General features: G+C 45.8%; 1 protein-coding gene across 1 annotated transcript in view; it reads right to left on the bottom strand.

Annotated features, from left to right (window-relative positions):
• Positions 1–26,767, bottom strand: part of LOC119448598 (uncharacterized) — a 34,467-nt gene extending 7,700 nt beyond the window's left edge. The window contains exons 1-4 of the mRNA XM_037711831.2: positions 26,655–26,767; positions 19,239–19,434; positions 14,336–14,487; positions 9,767–9,867 (exon numbers count right to left, since the gene is read on the bottom strand). Coding sequence (XP_037567759.1) covers positions 9,767–9,867; positions 14,336–14,487; positions 19,239–19,434; positions 26,655–26,660 — 455 coding nt within the window. The 5' untranslated portion in view covers positions 26,661–26,767. The remainder of the gene's footprint in view (positions 1–9,766; positions 9,868–14,335; positions 14,488–19,238; positions 19,435–26,654) is intronic.
• Between the last annotated feature and the right edge of the window lie 397 nt (positions 26,768–27,164).

Here is a 27,164-nt window from a genome sequence, read left to right as displayed (position 1 = left end):
TGAACTATCCCGTACTCGCAGCTCTCACAGCACAAAACGCTTAACCGTTTGAACTATAGAACCGACATGTACAAATACAGTATTTCTTTCCTAATGCATCGCCTTGAGATGTTCGTTCATTGCCATTCATCGATTTTTTTTTACTGCAATTGAAATGTAATGATATCCCCGCTCCTACAATGCCCTAACTGGGCTGCAGTTATGTGAAATTACGTAAATAACTAAAATAAATAAATTTCGCTTTGGCTACCCCACCCTATCTGCACTGCGAAAAAATCTGCCTCTCTGGGCTACAGAGCTCTCTGTCGTTGCGTTGAACGGCTGGATTCGTCCAAGATCGACTCCGGCCTAGCTAACGGCAAGTCATATACGACAGCTTGCTGCCTATACCAGTTCAGGAGCGAATTAATCGAATATATCCAGGCACATCACCATAAACACCAGTTGTTGCCTTTTATTTATTTTTAATAAACGTTTATCTCTCTCTTAGTTTTGCTAAACTGGCTATAAATGAGTGGCATACACTATTGAATCAATCTTGGCAGGCTGCAGGGCTGGCAACCGTCTAATGTCGTTTATTAACAGCCTTTAAATAGCACCTTAGCAATCGGCGCATGCACCTGGTGGTTAACGGATATCGCCTCCGAGATCTTCAGCCTGCTTAGGGCGCCGCCGAATCCCGGAGGTCTTGCCGAGGAGCCATGCTGGTTCTCAACATGTCCAGTGTTGCGTTATTTCTGACGAGCGGTATAGTGCTGGCGGGCCTTTCTTCAGTTTAGGTATCAAAGACGACGTTCTTCGCGAGCTTTTAGTAATGCACTATGGTATGTAAAACGTACGAATTTGCGTGGACGTTGCTATATATACAGGGTGTCCCAACTATCATGCACCAAGATTTAAAAATATCACGTGGCTGGACAGAACCAAGGCAATGTTGTTTGCCGTCGCTTGGAGATACTCAGATTATTTTAGGGGCGAAGCAGCTTAGAGCCGAGCCTTGTCCCCCCCCCCCCCCCTCGTCGTCCGTAGCTCTGGTTTGCATGGAGTCCACTAGGGGCGCTGCGGTGCACAAGGGCTGCGTTTCACAAAGAAATGAAATGGTGGGAATTCACCAAGGATTGAAACAAGGATGCCCTCTGACACCATTGTTGTTCAGGCTTTACGTCAAGGGTATAGAAAAACGACTGGAAAACAGCGAATTAGGTTTTGATTTATCCTACATGCGTAATGGACAAATGGTACAACAGAAGGTCCCTGGACTGATGTATGCAGACGACATTGTGCTACTAGCGGACAATAAAAAAGATTTACAGATACTTGCGAATATTTGTGGGAATGCAGCGACAAATCTAGGCCTTAGGTTTAGCACAGAGAAATCAGGAATTATGATCTTTAATGAAGAGACGAGTAATTTCGTGATGTGAATTCAACAGCAAGTAATACCCATAGTGAAGCAATATAAGTACCTCGGCGTACACATAAACGAAGAAAAGAATTACTCAAGCAACCACCAAGATAATCTGAAAATAAAGGGGAAGCGGAATGCAGCAATAATGAAACAGAGCACTGTGGGGCTACAATAAGTATAAGGTGGTGCGTGTAATCTGGAAAGGAGTAATGGTACCAGCGCTAACATTCGCAAATACCATTATATGCTTAAAATCGGATATCTTGTCGGGTTTGGAAGTTAACCAAAGATCAGTAGGCCGGTTGGCTTTGGGAGCCCACGGTAATACCACAAATGAGGCAGTGCAGGGTGACAAGGGTTGGGCCTCTTTTGAAGTCAGAGAAGCACAGAGCAAAATTAGTTTTGAAGAAAGGCTCAGGAACATAGATGAATATAATTGGGCGGCTAAAGTGCACAAGTATCTCTACATGAAGAGCGTGGACACAGAATGGAGGAAGAGGTCAAGGAAGTTGGCAACCAAGTATAGGATAATCGAAACTGTAAATAGACAACCAGGAGTCATCAGAAAGAAAGTGAGAGAAATAGAGACCGTGAATTGGATGCAAAGAATGGAAACAAAAAGGACGATGGAGATTTACAAGAATGAGAAGAAAGAAATTAGAAGGGAAAATCTGTACGATAACACAAAGGGCAGTGCCTTGCTATTTGAGCCTCGAGCCGGTTGCCTAAGGACCATAACATACGGGAACAAATATTTGGAACTAGATGAGGCATGTGTATGCTGCAGTAAAGATCCAGAGACCACTCAGCACACCCTAATGGAATGCGACGGGATCCACCCAGCGAGAACCGTAGGTAACGTGCAACTCCCAGAAGCACCTGGGTTTAAAGTGGAAGGAAACATCAACAAATCAGCCGTAGAGATCAGCAAGAGACGATTAGAGTACTGGTGGAAAAAAAGCAGGGAAAAGATGGATACGACCTGATTTCTTAAAATCATAGGTAGCGGTACAAGGTAAATTTTTGAAAAATAAAAATAATGAGAGGTATACAAAAATGCTAGATAAAGAACAAGTATAGTATACCTGATTAAATCAAGCAGGCTAGGTGACCATTTGTCACCGCCCCGTTTCAAAGGGGATGCCAATAAATCATCATCATCATCAGCTATGTGTGTGTGTGTGCGTGTGTGTGTGTGTGTGTGTGTGTGTGTGTGTGCGTGTGTGCGTGCGTGTGTGTGTGTGTGTGTGTGTGTGTGTGTGTGTGTGTGTGTGTGTGTGTGTGTGTGTGTGTGTGTGTGTGTGTGTGTGTGTGTGTGTGTGTGTGTGTGTGTGTGTGTGTGTGTGTGTGTGTGTGCGCGCGTGCGCGTGTGCGTGTGCGTGTCTGAAAGAAGCCCGCGAATACACGCAAAGTGCCTCGAGCGGCCAGTCACGGACAGAGAGGGCCAAATAAATGGCCAGCTCTGCCACTAACTGCTATGGAGCTTGCTTGAAGAGGCCGCTCTTAGATGCGGGCGGACAGTTGGTCACGTGATATTTTTCATTCTCGCGGGCTTTCTTTATTAGCAGGAAAAAATAAACGGGCAAAAAGTACCTGCCTGAAAACATACCAGCTTTAAGTTTCTTTCAATTTCCTACAAATTCTTCATTGACAGCACGGCATTCAGAGCAGCAATAAAAAAAAAGTAGCAAACTGGAATTCATTATTAAGTTGAATGGTATCAATGAAAAAATTACTGGCGGCTACTCTACTCGACGGTGAACAACATGCACTTGGTTGTCTTCGCGTAGAATGGCCAGTCTTTAAAAATTTGGGATGATCTCTTGCCGATACGTTATAGGTGAGTAAGCACGGGTCCGTCTTCGAAATTCTTTTGGGACACCTTGATCTCCGAAGCTCCTTTGTGTTCGGCTGAGACACCTTCGTTTGCTTTGGAGGAGTAACGCTTCCGCTCCAACGCGCCAACCACTACGCTGGTTGTTTACGATATGCGAATCACCGCGTATGAGGACTCACGACGCCACCTACAAGAAGAACAATGTGGCGTAGTAGCCGAGAGCGCGAGCCAGCGTATTTTGCTTCATGTTTTGTTTCCCACGGGACGTCATCCTTTCACAAAATGTGATAGTTTCGCCCTAAGGGCGAAGCAATGAATGCGATAGCAACACAGCAATGTCATACGAAGTAAGGTGAGCGGCTTTGATAGCAATATGAATTGTAGTAAACATGAGCTGATTAAGTAAGCAGGTGTGCTGCGGCGTAAGTAGACCGACATGAAGAGAGACTCGATGACCACGAGAAGGCGCGTGTGAAACGGTGGTGTTGATGAGAAGCGCTTCCCGTGGGCAGCGCGTGCGAAGGGACACACCTGTAGCGCTGCACTGCCGATCCGGGCAGCATTACATGTGTAGCGTGCGTTCGGAAAATGTGGCCCGACTATTACTAACTGAATGAACAAGCGTGGTGTGAGCGCGCACTAAACAAACATGAATAGATCACACTGAATGACTGCAGACAACGACTGTCAAAACGCTGGCAGCAAGCAGCGGGCGAAGGTACGTGCGGTCTATCGCTTCAACAGAAACTGAGCGGCGAATGCACAGCGCATATAAAGGTCAGAGCCGTGTGGAGATAAGAGAAGGTGTGGGCGAGCGACGAGCGCGGTTGTTGGCAGAGTCAGAAGTGCCCCCCCCCCCCGCTCCCTCCGGCGCTGGCTTCCCGCTTCCTTGCTTGCGCGTGGGAGATTGAGTGCGTTCGCTCTCGTGATAGCGTGCGTCCCCGCACGCTTCCGCTCGGGCATACGGCGCGCGGCGAAGATTTTATCTATACGGAACCTCACGGCGACGGCGACGACGACGCCGACGGCAGAAATCCGGTTGAAGTGTCCATATAATTGCTATCGCAATAAAATGCCATGCATGATAGCTGGAACAGCCTCGTTGGCTCGTTAGCCAAGCTGTACAACGCAAAAAAAATTATTTAAAAATGCGGTGCAAGATACGATTTTAAGAACTACGGTGTTCCGTTATCAGCGTTCTGACAACCGAACACCATAGCTCTTAAAATCGTATCTTGCATCGTTTTTCTTAATTTTTTTTCTTTGAACAGCTTGGCTAACATGCATATACGAGTATATACAGGGTGTTCATTTTTAAATTTTACGAATTTTTAGAAATCGCCTGTGGCAGGTAGCATAATTCTTATAATTGAGCTGTGTTATTCGATGAGGCGGGCATTAGTAGCACGAGAAATCTAAACACATATTCAACTAATAAACAAAAAATCACTAATTAACTTCTTATTTAATTACTTTACGACACATTTTCCAATTTACGAATTGTAGCCGGTGAGCTTGTCAGGCGTATCCACTTGGAATGAATTTCCAGAATTAGACCAGTTTCGAGATATGCGCCATCAAACTCGCCGTAAAAAAGCACTGTTGTTCCACTTACTTTTTTATCAAAATGGTGTTTTATACATTGCAGCACAAAAGTAACCTGGAACGAACATGTATTTCGTCCCACACTTTGGGAAATAATATCTCGAAACTGCTGTCATCCTGGAAATTCATTTCAAGTGGATGCATCTTGCAAACTCGCCGGCTACAATTCGTAAATTGCAATATGTGTCGTAAAATAATTAACCAAGATTAATTAGCAAATTTTTGTTAATTATTTAAATATGTGTTTCGATTTCTCGTGCTACTAATGTCCGCCTCTTCGAATAACCCAGCTCACCGATAATAATTACTAGAGGCCGGATCTTTAGGCATTAAAAAAGCGCGTTTTAGGCGCCAAAAATAGGCAGGCAAAACAACGTTTTAGGCCTCCAATGTCGTAAATATAGGCACAATAATGTTTTACATAAATGCAAGTAATTTCAAACGAAGACGTGCGCGGCGGCCTATATCTACGATAGGAAAACAAGAAATATTATTGTCTATGATGGCACAAAGGCGCCAACAGTTGAACATAGCCGTGCAATTGTCCCATAATACTGCTGGAATAATGACGATCAATTGGCTTCATTGAATAAGCACACTGTTCATATTCATGTTCACTATTTATTAAGAAATTAGCATGTTCTTACATGAGGACTGTTAGGCACAACTCTTCGCAATTTTCTCTTATACACTGACATTATCCGAATTGTACAGGCCAGACGTCCCAACACTGCCAAATACACTTCCGCCCATTTGAAGTGCACGTGTTTGAAGAAATACGTTTTCAGAGCACGCGGAACATTAGTCGAAGAATCATTGTGAAGATTGTGGAAACAACAGCAAACTACCACCATCTCCAGATTTTCGGATTCAAAATTGTGCCTCTTGTCACTGAGAATGATCTCGTACGCTGAGAAGGAACGCCTGACGGCGGTGAACACCTTAAAAAGTAAATTACAAGCAAAACAAAAGCCGCGTGCACATCACATTTTTCCTTCTTCTTTCGCTCTTAACTCTCCTTTCCCCTGACGGCTCTCCGCGGTTTCGCATTCACGAACCGCTCGCGCAATGTCAGCGCGTCGGCGTATGCTGGCTGGCGCGTCTCATTTCAATGCTGCTAGCAGTTGTTTTCCGGGAGTTGGTTGAACTAAATCAAGGACTAGGTTGAACCCCATAGAGTTCCGAACAGTCAATGTTGCCCGGTAACATGAATAACGGTCTCTAACTGCGCTGGAAAGCGAAACTTGAGGCTAAATAGTGTTCATATAGGCGCCGATATTGAAAATAGGCATTTATAGGCATTTAGGCACAAACGCCAAAATAGGCATTAATAGGCACTATAAAAAACACTATAGAAGCCCTTCTTAACCTCTAATTCATGCTCATATATCAAAGTGGGGCGATAGGAGCGCAAGGAACAAAAAAGGCATTTGCCTAAAATCCGGTCTCTAATAATTACGCTACCTGCCACAGGCGATGTTTAAAAATTACGTAAAGCTTAATTTTGAACACCCGGCATCTATATATCCTCTTGAGATCCGAATACTGCTATGGTACATAATCGCTCTTCAAGGTGGTTTTTATTGTGGACTGTTATTGTGTATCGTTAATGTTATGAACGTGAAAAACAATTTCTGAACTTTAAATACCACGGTTAATGCCAAAAGCTGTGTCTCCATGTACGTGAAAAAAATAACGATCTCTATAATGTCCTCATGCTTGCTGTGGCAAAAATTTCATTTCATTGCCTAAACGCGGAGATGAATATAGAACTACGTGAAGTGTATTACCATGATGCTGCAGCGCCCGGTATTTTCACGCAATCTCAGTGATTTCGAAGCACACCTCAAGGTTTCTTTCGGCTGTCTGGGACGACACAGAGGTCTAGATCTATTTAGTGTCAAAATTCTCGAAAGCGGATGGCAAGAATATGAGTAAACCACTTCTTTACGGTTACACATCGTACTTCATACCAAGAATGAATATTTTGCGTAATCACTTCCGAGTGAACTTCGAAAAAAAAAAAAAAAGAGGCGAGGGCAATGTGCAATGTATTGTACAAGGGGTCTTAGGAGGATATATACACAATCGCCCTTCCGTCACAAACTTAGTGCTAAATAAATAGAAGCAATTAAAACGATATTCAGGATTCAAATCACACCATGACCGGGAAATGCGCTAATCTTTCAACATACATACATTTAACACTGTACTGTCTGGTATTAACGAGAACGCAGGGAAGGTGTGTGTTTCAGTGTTATAACGATGACTGTGTGTTGCTCATGACATTTTTCTTTAAATGCGAATCATTTCTTGCCGGCGGCTCTGTCTGTTGTCCCGCGTCCCACACTCCCACAGCGCATGCGCGTCCCCTCCCCCTCTCTCTCCTCTCCTACGCTCCCCCCTTTCTCTCCTCTAGGAATACGGAGCGGCGCACTCGACAGGTGGTGCGAGAGCTGCTTACTCCGTTGGGGGCGCCACGGTAGTTCCGCGGTATGAAAGCGCGCACGCCTCATTCTCTCTCCTGTGCAGCGCCGCGATGAGCGCTCAGGCCGCTGCCGCGAAACCATCTCCCGCTCAAGCTAACCATCTCCCCGCTGCTTCGCATCCACACATGGTTCCCTCTAGCGGGAGATGGAGTAATTTTTAGGGGCGAAGCTCCTTAGGGTGTGGGTCTGTCCCTTCTCTGTAGTATGTAGTAGTAGTAGGTAGCCACGTCTACTTTTATGAAAAAAAAATTCCGAAAGTTGTGTCCGTAGCGCGGAATCGAACCAGGGACCCCTCGCTTCCGAACGCGCGGCGCTAACCGCTATACGCCACGAAGCGCACATGGACACACGCACCACGATGACAAATACTCAACATTAACGAAAGACTGCGCGTTTCTAACGCGTTTGTGCTAGCGCGTTACGGCCCGTGTAAGAAGCTGGTGTAAGACGCTGTGGCCTCTCCGCCTTACCCCCGTATTCATAAACGCTCCTCAACTTGAACTTGACTTGCCACCGCCTTGGGCAGCGCGTTCGAAACGCGTTGAAGGCGGTGGCAAGTCAAGTTCAAGTCGAGGAGCGTTTATGAATACGGGGGTTATACTCTCTCAGCAGTCATGTGATGGCGTCGGCAAACGCGGTGCACGTTCGGCATGTGTAAACGGCTGCGTAAGACGCTGTGGCCTCTCCCCCTTACTAGAGAGTACTGCACGTTTCTAACGCGTTTGTGCTAGCGTCCCCTTAAGCGGGAGATGGTGCAATTATAATGAAGGGCGCTGTTATAAAATAGGAATGACGTCACATATGGCGCGTGTCATTGGTGGAAGTCAATCGTTCGATTTAGTGCGGCGAGACTGGGCGAATTACACGGAAGATTCACGGTTTACCGATGATTCCCTCCGGAGCTTCGCCCACTCATCATCATTCACCCCGTGGAGATGCGGTGATTTTTTTTTTTTTTTTGCTGCCAACGTGCTATCGCACTTATGTACTTACGAAATTCTTGTTACGCAACGTTTGCTATCTCATTGCTGTTAATTCATCTGCGAGCAAGTTTGCCGCATGACTAGTAACTGCTTTTCTCATGTGCGTAGTCCAAGCTTCTTTATCACACTAAGATATACATATTTCACTCTATTGTTATATACTCTCGCATTTGCACCCTCTCGTATGCATGATGTTGCCCACGTGTGGAAGCACATAAAAGCTACGGCGCGCTTGTATCTCGGTGTACTCTGACGAAGGCGGTGTTTACTAATAAACCTTTTAAAGTCAATTACTTTACAGTACATATTGCAATTGATTAATTGTAGCTGGTGAGTTCGCAAGGCGTATTCACTTTATTAAATTAATTTTCAGTATGACCCCAGATTCGAGATACTCAATTCCAAAGTGTGTGAGGAGTTAAGGCGTCCCAGATACTTTTTTTTTTGTGCGTTAATGCATAAAACGGCGGTTTGTTAAAATGTAGGTGGAACTGTATGTACTGCGTTTTTACCGTAAGTTTCATGGCGCATATCTAGAAATCCGTGCGACACTTAGAAGTGTTTTCAAGTGGATGTCCCTTAGAAACTGGCGCTACAAATCGTAAATTGCAATATGTGCTGTAGAAAAGTATTTTTAATAATAATTAATATTTTTTCATTAGTCAATTCGATTTCTCCTGTGAGTAATGACCGATTTGAGTAATCCAGATCAAGGACTATAATTACGCTATCCGCCACAGGCAAGTTCTAAATATTCTGTACGGTCTAAAGAAAAAGAAAAACACCCCGTATATATACATGCACATGCCCGAGAAGTGGAACACGGCATAGGTAATTCTAATAAGACATCTGTCCGTCGTATGTCTCAACATTATAGGTACGAGCGGCCCTGCTCTCGTGATCGTCTTGTAGCATTCCGGTATGCCAGTATGTTGTTTTTTGCTTCATTATAGCATTCCGTGAACGATGTCTTAGGACGCCTGCTGAACTAGTAACAAGATTTTTTTCATCGAATAGTCTTACAAGCCCTAGTTCTGTGCAAAGGCAGGCACACAGGCGTAATCAGCGACAATTTCACAAATGACACTTTATTCTATGACGTTGCTTTATAGAGTGTCGGGCCGCAATCTTATACGCGCGTTCGAAAAGGCGACGTTCGGTTTCGTCTCACGCGATTGTGCAGGCCGGGCAAATATCACGGTCTAGCCCAATCTAGGCCAATCGCGTGAGGCGAAACCGAACGTCGGCTTTTCAAACGCGTATAAGATAGCGGCCCTGGTCGCGTTGACATAACCGTTTACCGTACAGCACTGCTTAGTGGCACGAAAGTCGCGTTCTGTTTTTGTGGCCACATCATTCCCATGTTGTCCCTTGTTCCGCAGTGCTGCAAAATCCGTACTCAAAAGGGTCGCGCGCCCTCGGGGGCCGATCAGTGAGCACATACCTTGCGACGACTTTCTTGTCTGCATCTTTTGCAAGATCCGCGGAGGGTGTAAACTTGAATTTCATTTCTGACAGATCTGTTGTCGAAACGACATATGCAAACTGCGAAGGAAAGGAAGTAGAACAAGCACAATTGTATTAGGTCTCTTTAAGTACAGTTAAACCTTATTCATGAGAGGCTGTATTCACAAAACTTTTCTAAGTACGGTTTGACATTGGCCGGCCGGCTCCGATAATCATAAGTACGCAATCACGAATGACATCGCATATGCTTTCACGAACATGTTCTACCGTACGATCTCTGTGTGTGTGTTTGAATAAGGGCCCAGGCGAGCAGAAACCACATGGTTGATTAAAAAGCAGAGTTGTTCTTTTGGCAATGCTTCTTCCTATGTGCGACGTCATGTCCGGGACATAAGCATCGTTTTAGGAAAGAGAAGCCCACAAATACAAATAGAAGAGTTGCAGCTTCAGCGCCGAGTGCTCCTATGAGCAGAGCAATAAGCGAGCACTAAAGAAAAAAGAGAGAGAGAGAGAAAAAAAAGGAATCAGTGGCCGTATTAAAAAAAGTTCCTACTCTATATATAGCAAAATGGGTCGCCCAATGACATAGAGCCCTCACGAAAAGCTTTGTGGAGTCAGCCTGCGGCGACGTCACTTGAAGGGACACTCATCGCAAATAATTCAAGCTAAAGTGATAAATTAGGGCTCGAGGACGTCTAAGGTATCAATATTATCGCGAACAGAGCTTTAGTAATCGAGAAATTTAGGTAAACGAAGCCCACGATTAGAGTCTCCCCCGGGACATTCGAGTACTAGCCCGATGACGAAGGCACTCCTCACTATAATTCTATCACTAGTACTCAACCACTCGTAATAAAGAGATAATTGTAGCGCAATATGAGACGTAAGAAAGTGTTACTTGTCCAGTTCTATTTTATTTTTAGGAAAATGAAGTAATTGACGTTATCCCTGACAACGACGCGGACGGTCGAACGGATTCGCTTTCTTCACTGTGCGCTGCCCGTGCTTTCGCGTTTCAGTAGTTTCGTTATCGCTTAGTGCTGCGCTCAATTTGCTGGCTAGAGAAACTCTCAAAAACTGCAAGTAGCAGCGAATGCCACGTCCATGTGATTTCGCGGGATTCCTGAACGGTCCACGCCACTTGACCAAGAGCAGCGGCAGTGGCTAATCTAACGCCCTGTCTTGGCTCGGTTTCTCCATGGCCGCGCATTTGCGCTTTGCGCAAAAAAAAAAAAAAAAAAAAAAACCGTAGCGCCGTCTGTCGGGCTCCGTTTTACTCACCGACGGCAGTAAATGGGGGTGGCGTAAGCTACGTCACCAGTTCCCGCTAAGGGGCGGGCGATTTGAATTGCGCTAAAGGTATGCGGACCCTTCAGACGCAATTTTCTCGTAGAGTAAGTACTTTCTTGGCACGAAACAAGCGCTGCGATGCTTCTGGAATGGTATTTTAACAGTCCACGTCGACTTAATAATTGCCTTTAGTGTCAAATTAAGAAACCTGATTTTGCTGCAACAGAAAGATGGCGCCATCTGTCGGTGCTACATTGAAACGGGCCTTTCATCGCATGCCCCCCCGAGTTCGGGCGGCGCGCGGTAAAAGAAAGCGCGCCCCCGTTGTGATGATATTAGACAGTTTTGGATTAGGGGACGCAAGCCACACCCAAGCGTCGGGGGATGCAAACTTCACTGTGCGCCCTTCGCGCTCTTTTGTGCTCGTTCTGGGTTCTTTTGTGCGCCCGGCTGTTTGCGTCCTCCAACGCTTGGTTGCGGCTTGCGTCCGATCTAAAATTATCTATTTATTGGCATCCCCTTCGAAATGGGGCGGCGACAAATAGTCACACAGCCTGGTTGAGCTAATCAGGTGTTATATACATGAGTAGCACTCTAGAATTTTGACTATATCTGCTTGATCTTTCCTCTCTCCATTAAAACGTCTTCTATATCCTACGGTTACCTGTGTCTATAACGACTCCGGTTCTATCAATCTCTTCTCTGCATTTTCTAGCACCAATAATGTAAACGTCTCTTGCAATTATCTCGACTGCTGACCAGTTAATGCTTCCATATATCCGTTTAATCCCTGCAGCGCTTTTGAATGGTGGACGTTCCTTACTATCTAGCTGTCTGAATATCTTGGTATATCATTACGATGTCCTGAGTCGTTTCCGGACTTTTGCTGCAGCAGACACACGATTCATCCTGCTGCGAATATTATTTACCCCGGTATGTGTTTTTCTTCAGGAAGCCAGATCGCGGGCTTCAAATAGCAAGTATCTCCTTTTTTGTGCTATCGTACAAGTTTTCTTCCTTGATTTCATGCTTGCCGTTAAGAGGTGTGCGTAACGAATTACGCGTAATTAATTCATTGTAATCAATTACTTTTTTGGAAGATTTTGAGTTGATCAGCTACTTAATTTATTCAGTAACGCACACTGTAATTCAATAACTTTTTTTTCAGTAACCCATCGCACTGAATCAGTTACGATACTGACAAGTCAAGCTATACCAGACGACACAGCTTTGAGAACTCTAATTTGACAGGGACTACAGTAATAACGCCCGTGATCGTGTCAGGCAGCAGCCTCGCGAGCGCGTCTGTTCAGAAAGGCAAACTCGGGTGCTTAGTATTTGTTTCCTCGTCTTAACACACGACTAGATGTCGACCTACAAATTAAAACAGCGCTGCTATGACCCAATAGGGATAGCGGCTTCGGGCGATGATGCAAGGAAATCATCCGCGGATTTTCCCAACCTTTCACTGGTCCTGCCGGGAGCGCGTTCTCCGAGCCCTTGTCCGAGCCCCAGCAACAATGAAGCGCTGCGGCTCGTAGGGGACACAGACAAGAGCAGCACGTCATTGCATGACAACAATATTGTGGGTAAGGTGTCCGTACGTTACGACACAACCCTCGTCTCCAGCGTCCAGATCGAACGGGTGTTCACTTTCGCTGCAGATGTATTTACAGGAAAACGATGACCGAAGGAAATTTTGAAAAGCAATTGTTAGTATAAGCTTAACAATGTAGGAAGCACTGAATAGGATGAATTGAAAGAGCCAGGCCAGGTCGTTCCATTTACTGTATTCCGTGCAATGTTATTGAAAGTTGGGAGGAAACTAACCCAAATGTAATCGATTACTTTATGGTAATTGCTCACTTACTTTCGTGGGGTAATAATTGGTCACTGTAATCAATTATATTTTTTAAAGGTTTTATAATTGTAATCGGTTACTTTTTTACTGTAACGTGTACAAGTCTGTTCCCGTCTGTCTCAACCTCCATATACCTTTCCACCCCTTGCATCCAAGTTACTGTCTGTTTCTCTGAATTTCTTTTGACGACTCCCGCCTATATACACATTCAATACACTGTACCTGGTAGCCAGCTTTCTTGACATCTTCCTTCATCCCGTGTCGACGCTTTTGAAGTACAAATAGTGGCGCACTTTTGCTGCCCATTTCTTTTCATCCAAGTTCCTGGGTCTTCCAAACTATTCTTGCTTTGCGCTTTTCTGACTTCAAGAGGCCCCGCCCATGTCACCTTGCACTGCCTCCTTTGTGGTTGTACCGTGCGCCCTCAGTACCAAACGGCCCACTGATCTTTGGGTAACTTTGGGCGGACTGCACCTGGTGCAGCCCGTTGAGTGGCTGCTGTGCTGCGGTCGCCATTAGGTAACTGTTTTCGGTTATACGAAATAAAAATTATATTTTGCTACAAGCATTATTTGTGCCGTGCAGGGCATTGATTACTTTATGTCATTTCAGTGCATAATATTTTAGCTGCTAACTGTGGGCTCAGAGTCTGGAGTGTCTAGCGTCACAAATTCTACACGCTTACAAAATGTGACATGTCAAACCTACCATTCTGTCTTTTTTTTATTTTTACAGAAATAAATGCCGAATTACAGGCAGAAATAGGAGCGTTTTCATTTCAATTTATTCAAATGTGCGGTATGAGATAGGAGGAAGTGCAAGAGAAAGTGAACGTGGGAGGAGGAGGAGGGGGGGGGGGGGCGGGGGTGACACGCTGAGCAGCAGTGCCGGGAAGTCGGCTGGCACCATCGTCCTCGTGCTTAAGAATACCGCATAGCGATTCCCTGTCTACATTGGCGTAATATCCTTTAATAACCAGAAATGTCATCCATAAATGTATATTATGAGCTATTGAAACCTCTGTGCACTGTGTTAGTGCAAATGCAGGGTGTCCCAACTATCATGCACCAAGATTTAAAGGCATGCAAATGCGACGTAGCTGGGTAAAACCAAGGCAATACAGCCTTCTGTTGTTCAATACGTGCTATATAAAAGTGCTTTCCCGAGCGTGAAAGATGTCCGCGAATCCACGCAAGGTGCCTTGAGCGGCCAGTCGCGCGGAAATTTTGCTACAGCTGTGCGACAGTACATTGCTCACGCATATAAATATAAACATGCGTGCACACACAAGACCACACACACATGCTTATGCCCGTACGTCCTGACTGTACGCACTTAAACACTGTCGTACGTGACGCCATTGCGACTGCAGAACGACATATGTGTTCTACGTACGTTGGACTCCTTCGCTGCGCTGGTGCACTTCCCTGACATTACGGGAGCAGTTGCAGCTACAGTTGTCCCAGGAATGAACATCTTCCCTTCCAAGTAAACTCCCACGTACGCCTCGACAAACTTGACGGTGGCAGTTTTACCAGTAAGCGTAACTGAAAGGAAGAGAGAGATAGAGAGAACGAGACGTGCAAGAATATAGGGCACTCGTAAAACGGCTCACGATCATGGAAAAAAAAAAAAAAAAAGCGACGAGCTCCGTTTTCCGGCCCGTCCGCGTTCCACCCCCTTCCGGTTTTCATGACAATCTATTTTACTGACCTATCAGGGCTGGGCAAATATACTTTGCAGATGTGTCATGATACAAATACTAGATAACGAAGAAGGTAAGTATTTGAGACACAGGTACAATATACTAGCAAACTAATCGTAACCGATAGGATACTAGCCATTTGTAACTTAAGGTACTTCGATACATTAGTTGATTCCTCATTGCAGCTCCTCTATAGCGACCGCTGCAAGTATGCAGGTGTTTACTAGTAAAGTTCTTATCTTCCGCTCACAGATATCGAATTCCCTTCAAATTTCATTTACAAACATTTTTGGGAGGCATTCTGACCAAGTATTATATCGCTATTCCGCAACACTCTATGGGTTCTGCATCAGATCAACGCAGGTACACTGCGCCATCAGTGATTTTCCCATGCCGCCTTTACATTTAGTACGACGCACTGCTTTGCGGCACATTCAGAAAGCGGGTGAGCGTGTTATTTTGCTAACTGTTCGTTTGTACATGTTCGTAATTGTCGCACACCAAGATTCAGTGCGTAGTCTGCGTATTACGCGCTGGATAGGTTGTGTGTATTCTACAGACGTAACAATGCCTATAAACAATACATCGCGCTATGTAGTTTTCGTTTCTATGCGTCAGTAAACGACAGCAAATGTAGTATTATGGTACCCAAGGTACTTAAAGAGACGAAAACACCAGAAAGTTGAAAGAATGAACTTGGTATGCTACCACCCCGTTTCGAGTGAGACACCCATACTTCATTATCATCATCAGGACAACGGCACAGTGAGCTTGTTCAATGTGCGCATAATTTTGAATTGATATTAAAGTTCGATGTGGAGCGCAGTACGCACCACTGATGACGGCCTCGCAAGACGTGCATCTCGATTTGACTTTCTGCCCGTCGGACTAAAAAAAGTTAGATAATAAAATAGCAGATAATGTTTCATTTAGGAGAACATGCCGACGCCGACTGTCATTAGCCATGCTCAGCTCTTCGGTAGAAACTTCCAGAAAATATGCTTGCAAATCACTGCGGCAGATTTCGGCGGTCGGTCGCACTTGACAACAAACTCGTCTTGCGCATTCTCTTGAGAGGGCGTTGGAAAAACATAATAAAATGTTGGCAACTTTTGAAAAACGTAGACTCACAGTAAAGAAAATGTGCAGGGGTGTCACGTAACTAATTAGTAAATATTACGTTCACGGACGTGTGGACAGATGCAAAGGAAAGGGAGTTAAACCGAGTTAAACCGGAGTTAAACCGAGGTGAGGGAACAACATAGTATACATAGGGGTGATGGAGAGGTAACCAGCTATGGAACTATATATATTGAACAGCAAATAATGAAATCAATGAGAGAAGTCATGATACTTCAATGCGCTGAGCCCTACTGTCGGAACCCATATAAGGGCATCCTATTCTCTGAACGCAGCATCAGAGCAGCAAATTTGCGGATGACAGTCTGTATAGCGTCCGGAAATAGCGCAGGAACTATTCACCGTGCTTTGTTATCTCTTAGTACCCATGTAAGGAGGTATAGTTACACTGTCGAAGGCCGTGAGCTAAATATAGTATGAGAAAGGTAAATGAGCATGCGTTTGGAATAGTAAAATACGGCTGGAGTGACAGAGTAGAGCGAAAGTAGGCTCCGCGTTCCCTTGTATACATGTTCTCACACTGCTCGCTAATAGCGATAACAGCCATGTTGTTCAGTCTCGTGTTATTCAAATCCTTCCTATAGTGGTCAAGTGCTGATCAAATGTCATGTATAGCTGCATAATCTGGCAAATAGTCTTTTAGGTTGACTGAATTGCAGCGTGCCAGCGCGAAGGCAGATGCGCGACAGAGGCTATCAAAATAATTACAATAAAATGGTGCGCTGTTTAGCCCCCGCTTTTGCCACTGCGAATTCTATTACGGAACGTACGTGCGGGTATACGTATAATAGTGACTGGGTCAGCACTCGTAAAGTGTAATCAAAGAGCTCAAAATCACAAGCGACGTGCATTGCTGTTCCAGATGATACCTTTCTGCATTGAGCAAAATGCGTGTAGAACTGTCAGCTGGAAAAGCAATGCATTTTACCGCACGTACGTGTTGACACTGTGTTACTCGAAAATGGTTCTAAGCAGAAAGTTTCTAGCAAAAGGATATGCTATGAGCATTGGTTTGCAGTTGCAACATTCCACCTATTAATTAAAATTAAAAATGTGCACAGCAAGTGCCACGCTGCATAATACCGGTGCCACACTGCTTCCAATGTTCTTAATAGCGTTCGGTTATTTAAGAAAATAAGTTAGCATCAAAGTGTCGTTTCTTAGAATACACTTAACTGCCGTCGATTGCTTGCCTCATTGATTCTGTGTGTCGTCGTGGATATTGCTATAAGTGTATCTTGTGTATTAAAACACATGATACTTCGTATGATGTATCGAAAATACAGACACTGATAACGTCTTCATGAATTTGTATCATGATACAGATATCAGATACGCAAAAAGTATATCGTAAGTACTAAGATACATGTACATTCGATACTGGCCAGACCTGTTCTCTACAAATTCCTACTTGTTCCTACGTGCGCCATAATAAGAGGTCTCTACGCCCACGCCGACAAAAAAAAAAAAAAAAAAAACGAAATGGGAACCTGTCGAAGATTTATGGCGCTCGGCACACTACAGGGTGACCAATTTGTTTCACTCGCATTTAAGAAAGAGAGGCTGGCTAAAGGCGTACAAAGAAGTCAAAAGAAGGCACATTGTGCCCCACGAATATTTTCTACAACTCGAACAGCGTTGTACTCTAGCTAGCTGTTTGGCTAAGAACCAAGCGTGCGTTAAAAAAAATTTAGCTCGAGGGTATTACGTGCCAAAACCACGACATGACAATGAGGCATGTCGTAGTGGGGAACTCCGGATTCTTTTTTGACACCCTGGGGTTATTTAACGTGCACCCAATGCACGGTACACGGGTGTTCTCGCATTTCACCCCCATCGAAATGCGACCGCCGCGGCAAAAAAAAAAAAAAAAAAAAAAAAAAACGCGCCCTCGGGCCTAGCAGAGCAACACCACAGACGCTACGCCACCACAGCAGGTCCAAACGTCCACTGAGCCATGGCACGTGACAAAAAGTCGCAGTTTCGCCCGAAAGGCGAAGCATCGATTGCGATAGCAAATTAGTAGAGAGCTATTCGGAGTAGGGATAGTAAGTAGTTTTATCGGCTGCATAAACTTGGACCAATTCGCTTACTAACTGAATTAACAATCGTGGTGTCAGCGCGCACAAGCAAACATGAATAGATCACACTGAATGACCGCAAACAACGACTGTCAAAACGCTGGCAGCAAGCGCAGCCACCGCAGCGGGCAGGGCGAAGGTTCGCGCGGTTTATCGCTCCAACGGAAACTGAGCGGCGAATGCACAGCGCATACAAAGGTCAGAGCCGTGTGGAGATAAGAGACGGTGCGGGCGACCGCCACCGCCGGGCAAAGTGCAGAGGAGTTGTGCAGAGGAGAAGTTGTTGGCAGAGGGGAAGCTGCCCCCCTCCCCCCTCCTTCCAGCGCTGCCGTCCCGCTTTCTTGCTTTCGCGTGGGAGATTGAGTGGCAAGTTCCCCTTACGCCCGGTTGCAAGATACGCCTTTGGTGCCGGAGCACAGCGTCGCCCCGCCTCCCTCCCTCCCATACCCCCACGGCCTTTCGCGCGACGGTCGCGTTAGCTTTCCGCCGTGCGTTCGGTCTCCGTGATAGCGCGCGGCGACGATTTTATCGCCCTTGGAATCTATACGGAACCTCACGGCGACGGCGTCATGCATGGAGCCGAACTCGTTCATATCCCTCCGCTCTCCATGGTTGTCTAGACTTACCTAGTTTTAGTAACAAGATGACCTAACGGCCGAATCGGGACCGTCACCAGAAATGTTGATTCCGCGGAGCCCCTGAAACAGCTTCTTGGCCGCGGAACACATACAACTGGCATGGTCGATTGCAGAAGTACATGCGTCTCTAACGAGATGGCCATAGTTACCAGCACATACAACATTCTCGCACACAACGCAACTCAAGGGTCAACAATCTGCATGTACGTCGATTGAAGAAGGGGTTATCCGAAGAATCGTGCAAACTGTTGAGCACCCCCTTGTCGCATTATATGATTGAACCGACTCGTGACGAACCGGTAATCATTAGTTTTTTTCAGTTGATTTACAATTAGGATTAAGGCCGGTTCGAAAATTATCGGTTGCAAAAATCTGTAAGTTGGCAGTTAGACTCATTGGTCTGTATACCCCCTTGAAAAGTGAATAAGGGTGTGAATTACTTTACAGTGAATAACGTTTTTTTTTTTTTTTTATGCGATTCAAGTCGGATTAACACCTTTGCTGTAAAACAGCGCAACTGCACCGCGAAACGCGCGGAGTGAGAATTCTATGACTGCACTCATTGCATATGGCTTTCTCACCGTCGCCTGCTAAGCGCATGTGAAATGGAGTACAGCGGCTGTGTCAGTCCATGCCGCTGGTGCGACGCGCCTCTCCCTCCCGTCCTCGTTCCACGGCTGTTTGCGGCCATCAGACAGTTTCTGCCGCGCGCTATCGTAGTGTTTAGCACTTACCGTCGTAGGGCGCGGCCGCGCCTGTGATTGTGATGGTGAACGTAGCTGCATCCGGTGCACCAGTGCCCAACGAATGAGTTGTGCTGGTGCTTAACAGTTCCCCTTTGGCGCAGTCAAACGCAAGGTTGGGGTCCTTGCCTTGGCTCTGTGCTCCTCTGAGGCACATTAGAAGCAGTAGTTTCGGAAAGATGGCTGCCTGCGCCGTTAAGAAAAAAAATAGTAATAATTAAATATCATTGGCACGCGACTCCACCGCCGCGCCCGTTGCGTGCCGATGAACCCGCAAGCGAAATGTCTAGATGATCATTAACTTGCGTTTTTCCCACCTTGGAAAACTGCGGGAACATTGAAAACTTTTTCGTTTCCCACGGCAACAAGCCAGGATATTTAGACGGCCTTCGGGCACACAAACACAGACTCTTGTGGGCGTTCTTTTCTAAATCCCGCGTGGCGTGTGGCAGCTTCACTGCAGACTTCGATGACAGGCTTGTACAATAAAAAAAAAAAAAAAAAAAAAAAAAAATTGGAGACCGCTTAAGCTTCGCCTTTAAGAGTGGAACGCGATAGCACTATCGGACCCCGTTCGCATCACATTTTTCTTTCATTGGAAGCGCTTCACGGCAACAGAGAATGTGGGAAAGCCAGCTACAAAGACCAAGCTTACACCGATCCCCTTCAAGTCGGCATCACCTTTAAACAGAAATGCACTGCTGGGAAGACGTATTTCCAGGGACAATATAAGCATTCTTAAATTAAAATGTGAAGGCCCGAGCGCCTTTTTGGATTATTTTATTAGTTGTTTGCTATTGCCCCGACGCGCGCGCCTGTCCAAAACAGGCAGGCGAAGTCCCAATTAGACCGATGGATGGATGGATGGATTAGGCTGAACCCTTTAAATCGGGCGGTGGAATACGCTACCTAGCCATGACTCTTAACATATTTTGTACTTTGTAGTGGATGAAGTTTCACCCCTGCCTTGATTTTAGCCACCAATCAGATAACCTCCGTTTGGTTATTTCTACCCGCCTAAAGTCTATTTTGCCTCCACCGTCCCTAAACCCCAATGCTTTGAAAAAAAAAAAAAAAAACAGCCCTGTTGCTTTGCACTGTAGGGTTAAGCCCTTTACAGAAAAGTATGAGTTGTTCAGCCGTTTCCTCTTACTCTCCACACGCACCGCACAGCGTGTCTATATCTTGGTACTTAACTCGGTACATCTTGTCCGCAATACTCCCGTCCTGGCTTCAAACAACAACGAGCTTCCCCTAGAATTATCATACATATTTTCTTTGGCAATTTCTTGCTTGAAAGTTCTGTATAATCCCAGTGATGATTTCGTCTGCATCTCTGCTTTCCATAGACTCCTCTCTGTTTCTTTAACCTTTTTCTTAACCGCTGTTTCCTGGTTTGCACCCCTCCTGCAGTCCAAATATTTGATTGACAATTTTCTGGTGAGCTTCCTCCATTTTGTGTCAACATTCATCATGTACAGATAACTGAAAACTCTCCTTGCCCACCGCTTTTCAGCCATTTCTCTCAATCGCTCCTCAAATTCTATCTCGCTGCTAGCTTCCCTGCCCTCGAATGACGTCCATCCCATGTCACCCTGTACCCCCTGATTTGGTGTATTTCCGTGTGCTCCCATGCAAAGCAAGCCTACCTACCCATGGCTGCTTAACTTCCAACCTTGCTCGAAGCTCTGACCTCATGCACAGGACCGCATTGCCGAAAGTCGAACTAGGGACCATCACCCCTTTCCAAATCCCTCTCACCACTTCGTACCTATTGTAATTCCACAGTGCCTTATTTTTCATCACAGCTGCATTCCTGCTACCTTTAGCCGTTAGATGTTTTTCATGTTCCGTTAGGTACTCAGCCCCATTGTTTATCCACACTCCAAGATATTTGTACTTATCCACTACCTCCAGCCCTCCTGTATCCTATGCTCGCTGCCCTAATTATCATTAAAATCATGACTGCCGATTTTTCTTTACTAAACTTCAAACCTAAGCTATCTCCCCTCTTTACCACAGATGTCCATTATTCCCTGCAATTTTTCCTTGCTGTCAGCCATAAGTACAATGTCACCCGCATACATCAGTCCTGGTAATGACTGTTCAATCCATTTTCCTTGCTTGAAAAAGGATAGGTTGAAGCCAAGTCCGCTCCTCTCCAATTTTTTCTCTAAGCCTTGTAAATTCAGCATGAACAACAAAGGTGACAGAGGGCACCCCTGCCTAAGCCCCTGCTGTATCTCGATAGGCTCAGATACCTTGTTTTCCCATTTTATAAGCACCTTGTTACTTTTATAGATATCTTTTAAAAGATTACTTACTCTATCTTCCACATCTAGAGTGCCCAGTATGTCCCACAAGTCCTTTTGGATTACACTGTCATAGGCTCCCTTGATATACAGCCGAGGATGCGAGCGCCATCTGGATATCATTTTCGCAAATAAAGTACCCGAGCGCGTGGCTGTAGGTCTGGTAGAAATGCTGGAAAAGGGGTTTGTGTTTCAGTTTCCTCTTAACAGAATTATGTTTTTTCGTACATTCAAATTACAATCCGACGCCGAATCCGACGTAGAATGGTAAAGTCATACTTTACCATTTTTCTGACGGATTTCACTGTGAGAAATTAAATTTTTGTTCACCAAAACCTTGCACCACGTGGAGGGCCTGCGCGGTCGGGGTGGCTGGTGATGATTTTCTCCGCCGTGGACACCGACATCGCACGCCGACATCGCACGCCGACATCGCACGCCGACGCCGGACGCCGGATTTTATGCGACACGGGGCCGTTAACGCTATCCCGTTAAAACAAAGCTCTTCGAGGATTGAACAAGGACAGGAAATGTCCTTTCGATTTCAGTACAAACGCGAAGGCTCTCTTTATTCCTGTGAAGAGGCGCGTGTACAAAAAAAGGCGGCAGATCCCACGCCCTGTGGGAATCGACGTTATGGAAAGCAGTATGCAGCGAGCCTACCAAGTTAACGAAACGACCATGAGAGCACCAAGACGTAGGTGGCTCTTTCATGACCTATATGACACGCATGTCATGACGTTCAGGTCCACAGGAGTCCCTTTAGCTACACCTAAGAGACCTTAAGGCGAAAGCCATAGTCATGCTCATGACTATGACTTCGACCATCAACCTTTAGCCTTTTGCTTCACTTAGTACCACATCCGAACCCATTCCATTGTTTTTTTAGTGTTAATCTTTTTTCGCTGAGTCATTCTCATTTTTGCTGAGTCATGGTCAGGACTATGACTTCTACCACAATCCTTTAGTGTTTCCTTTACTTATTGCCCACTTCCGAACCCATTGCAATGGTTATTAATTGTTAATCTTTTTTTCGCTGAGTCATTGTAATTTTTTCTCAATCGTGATCATGACTATGACTTCTACCGCCATCCTTTAGTGTTTCCGTCACTTAGTACCCACGTCCGAACCCATTCCAGTGCTTTTTAAGTGTTAATCTTTTTTTCGCTGAGTCATTGTCATTTTTGCTAAATCATGCTCATGACTATGACTTCTACCACCATCCTTAAGTGTTTCCTTCACTTAGTACCCACGTCAGAACCCATTTCAGCGGTTTTTGAGTGTTCAGCTTTTTTCGCGGGGTCATTGTCATGGCCTACATGACAGGCATATCATAACATTTAGGTGATGACCTATTATATATGTTCTTCATACACTCTTGTCATACTATGCCAATTTTGGTACCCACCAAGTTAACGAATCGACCGTGAGAGCACCAAGACGTTGGTGGCTGTTTCATGACCTACGTGACACGCATGTCATGACATACATGTCATGACCTATCATTTATGTTCGTCAAACACTCTTGTCCTCCTATGCCAATTTTGGTACATACCAAGTTAGCGAAACGACCATGAGAGCACCAAGACGTATGCGGCTAGATAGATAGATAGATAGATAGATAGATAGATAGATAGATAGATAGATAGATAGATAGATAGATAGATAGATAGATAGATAGATAGATAGATAGATAGATAGATAGATAGATAGATATGTCATGACCTATATGTCATGTCATGACAATATACATAGATTGATAGATACTGTCAAAGTGGCAAATGTTCACCAAGAAATGCTTCGCATTTAAAAATAACATACACACACACAAAAAGTGAACGAGTGTTTCACGTCCGTCCGCATCACTCTCGCACACCGCACGTGTAAGCGCGACTGTGAAGAGATTGTGGCGCAGGGTTGTTAAAAGCGCGGTCGTGGAGTCGTCGGCGCAGAGTTTGGGTGTCAAATGTCCGAGCAGGGGCACTGGATAAAAAATTTATCCAGCAGCCATGGTCCGTGTATATCCGCTCACTGTTGCATTTCGTTGACCTCCGAGATCGGTGGCCTGATCTAGGAGGCCGAGACGTTGCTTACGGTTGCTTGCTTGAAGTCAGAGGTACAACCAGGACTCGATAGCAACCAAAGGTCAGTGGGACTCCTCGCATTGGGCGCTCACGGGAAGACTACAAATGAAGTTGTACAAGGGGATATATGCGCTGGACAAGTTTTGAAGTGAGGGAATCTCAGAGTAAAATTGATTTCAAAAAACGACTGAGGAATATGAAAGAAAGTAAATGGGTTGCGAGAGTGTTCGAGTATTTGTACATGAAAGATATTGACTCACAGTGGAGGAAAAGAACTAGGAAGCCTATACCAGCAAGTATGCGACAGGTATACTTAGAAACATGATAACAAAGAACGTTAAACACGAAGTCAGAGAGACTGAGACAATTTTCTGGGTGGCGGCAATGCAAAAGAAACCGGCTATGAGTTAACTACCTAAGAGGGAAAAAAAACAAAATTAGGAAAGAAACAATTTATGATATCTCAAAGGGAAGATATCTCAAAGGGCCCACAACATGCGCACCGTCGGGCAGCATTTGCTGCTCGTCACGCGCAGAGTCTGGCAGACGCACCACCAAGCCAAGAACATGTGTACACTGACGCAGGTTTCGACCCACGCACCAGTGAGGGAGCAATCGCATACCACGTAGTCGGTTCTTGTGCGAAACATTCTGCTTTCATAACTGCTGATGCCGACGACCCAACGGAACTTGAAATCCGGGCGAGCACGCAGGCAAAACACGTCGATATGTACACTTACTCCCAATATGCGCCGCATGCTTGCAAGTCTCGCCACACAGCCTCAGCAGAAGTAAGCCTAGTCAAGCAGGCCTTCAGGCTTTCAGGGCCCGCGGGGTCACTGCAACACTTCATTGGATCCCTGGTCACCAGGGCATCGAGGGAAATGAGAGAGCCCATGAGGCGGCGGGCGCACTTCCTTACCGCGTCGTCTCCCGGGATCCTTCAGAAACTCTCAGCACCAGCACAAGTAGCACGACAAAAGGACCACTGTATATGACCCAGACAGAGCTCTGAGAGCAGCAGCCAACGGACGCAAGAGGGAACTCCGTGCGAGTGTCCCGCCAGAACCAAACCCATTTCCCGCGGGTCTTCCCAGGTCGGGGCAGGTGCTGCTGCATAGGCTCCGTTCCGGCTTCGTCCTCACACCGGACGTACGGAGCGGTGGCGACAGTACCGGCCACGCCGTGGGAGGCGCCCTCCTTTCCCTTCTCCCGACTCTCTTCCGTCGCAGGAACCTGGCCCCTCGACAGCCTCTGAGAACCAAGAAGCACCCCAGGAGGCGCACAGGTGCCCTGACTGCGGCGTGGCCACGCGACCATCCGCAGCCCATTTGTTTTGGGAGTGCCAGCGCTACGCTAAGCAGCGGGACCGACACCTGAGGGCGGTGCAAGTGTCGTCCTACGAGGAGTGGATGAGGCCGGCAACTGGATTAGAGGATTCCGACAGGGCCATTCTTGACTCGCTTTTGGGTTTCGCCAAGGACGCGCAGCTTCTAGGACGGCTCTCAATACTCCTCCCCTCTCCCCTTCCTATTCCACATAATAGGCCTTCAAGCCATCCTTCAATGAATACATTTTGTCATCATCATCACTTTCCAAGCGAGATCGGGATGCCTTAGAAGACGTAGTTATGAAGCGAGGTACAAGGAAGAAGGAAGAAGCGTGTGCTTGCTGCGGTAAAGCTGGGGAAACGACGGAACGTGTTTTATTAGAATTTGGAGATATCTATCCAGTTGTCGGTTTAGGCTCCGCTGGCCTTGAAGCCTATAGGTTAAGGGATAGCAGGGGGAAGTAAACACGTATGCAACAGAGATTAGTAAAAGGCGATTGGAGGTTTGGTGGCAGAAAAGTTGGGAGATCACAAACAACGGAGGCGTAAAAAAACAAAGTTCCCAATAATGGTTCAAAATGTTTGATGCTGACAATTCGTTGTCTGATATAAAAAAAAGAAAAAAAAGAAGGATAGGCAAGACATTAGTTAAAATAACAAAAAGAATATCCATCTCACAGTATCCACCCATCCATCGACTGGGGTGTCTCGGTAGTACCCCTTAACTGCTATCGAGCCCCCCTAAGGCACAGCCAGCGACGCTTCACGAATGGAGAAGACATATATACAAGTTTGATTTGAAGTGTCGTACACTGGCCGCGAGATCGACCAGTAAGAAGTGGCCAACAATTCACGAAATTAACCATTTCGGACACAACATGCACGCTGAAAATTTAGCTCTATCAATATGTTCAATCGATATGACCAATATGATTGATCCTGGAACTTCATTTCAAGTGGATGCGTTTGCAAACTCACCGGCTACAATTCGTAAATTGCAATATGTGTCATCAACTAAGAAGTTAATTGGACAATTTTTGTTAATCAGTTGAATATGTGTTGCGATTTCTCGGGCTACTAATGTCCGCCTCTTCGAACAAAACCAGCTCAACGATAAGAATTATGCTACCTGCCACAGGCGATTTTTAGAAATTCCGTAAAGCGTAATCTTGAACACCCTGTGTATATACCTGCGTATATATATCCGCTTTTCCCTCTCTCCTCCCTCTGAAGAACACGTCACAACCCGCCAGGCAGCCCCACACGACCTGCGGACCCACGTGAGTTCGAGGCTGTTGGGACGACATTTTCAATTGATAGCTTTCGTAGGATGTCATGGAGACAGCGGCGAGGGACACCAATGAATGACTTCTGAGGGCAGAAAACACATTCCGCCGGCATTATTTTTCACGTCTTCCGCGGAAACGGCACGGTCTGCAACGAGTTCCAAGTCACCGCGGAGCACGCCAGTATCCCGCTGGAAGTTTTTTGTGACGTGAAACGTGAAAAGTTTTTCACCTACAGACTGACAAGACGGTGCCACTCGCGCACGTCGCGAAGCAGGGCATGCTGTGCACTGTGATGCGCGGCCCCTACAATTCCCTATAGGACGGCCATGACGTGCCGTCCCAGTTAGCACAGCACTCGCAGGGGTGGCGAAAAAGACGTTGTTGCCTCTTACCTTCATTGCGATCGAACGAGAAGCGGGTATCACCTTCGGAAGGAACCATAGGCAAGGTACGGCTCTCCGCGCGGTCCGCCAGTCACGCGAGGTGTCTGCACGACTTCCTCTTTCTTTACACCTACACCGCGCAAATGGCGCCGCGCTCCTTTGCTTGCTTCCTATACCATGGCGCATACCCACTACGGAGGGGGGGGGGGGGGGGGGTTATACGGGTGGGCTGGGGGGAGAGAACTTGAGGGAATATATGGGAGGGAACTCTTGAAATTATACGATGGAACAACCTGATGTTAAATACATTTTTAAATCAATTTATTTGTAATTTTGAAAATTAATAAATAATAAACCAGTAAATTAACGTAACTCGGAATTTTGAAAAATAATAGGTAAGTAAATTAACTAAGTATTCTCCTTGTGTCACCAAGGGACTCGCATACGCCTCTGCATACGTTCCTGTCGCTAAAACCCAATGTAGATGCCCCAGCTAGAGGATATACTGTTTTCAGTGTT

This window comes from Dermacentor silvarum, chromosome 4, assembly GCF_013339745.2.
Source record: "Dermacentor silvarum isolate Dsil-2018 chromosome 4, BIME_Dsil_1.4, whole genome shotgun sequence".
NCBI lineage: Eukaryota > Metazoa > Arthropoda > Arachnida > Ixodida > Ixodidae > Dermacentor > Dermacentor silvarum.
Note: the sequence above shows the minus strand (reverse complement) of the source record. Positions and strands in the feature narration are given on the sequence as shown.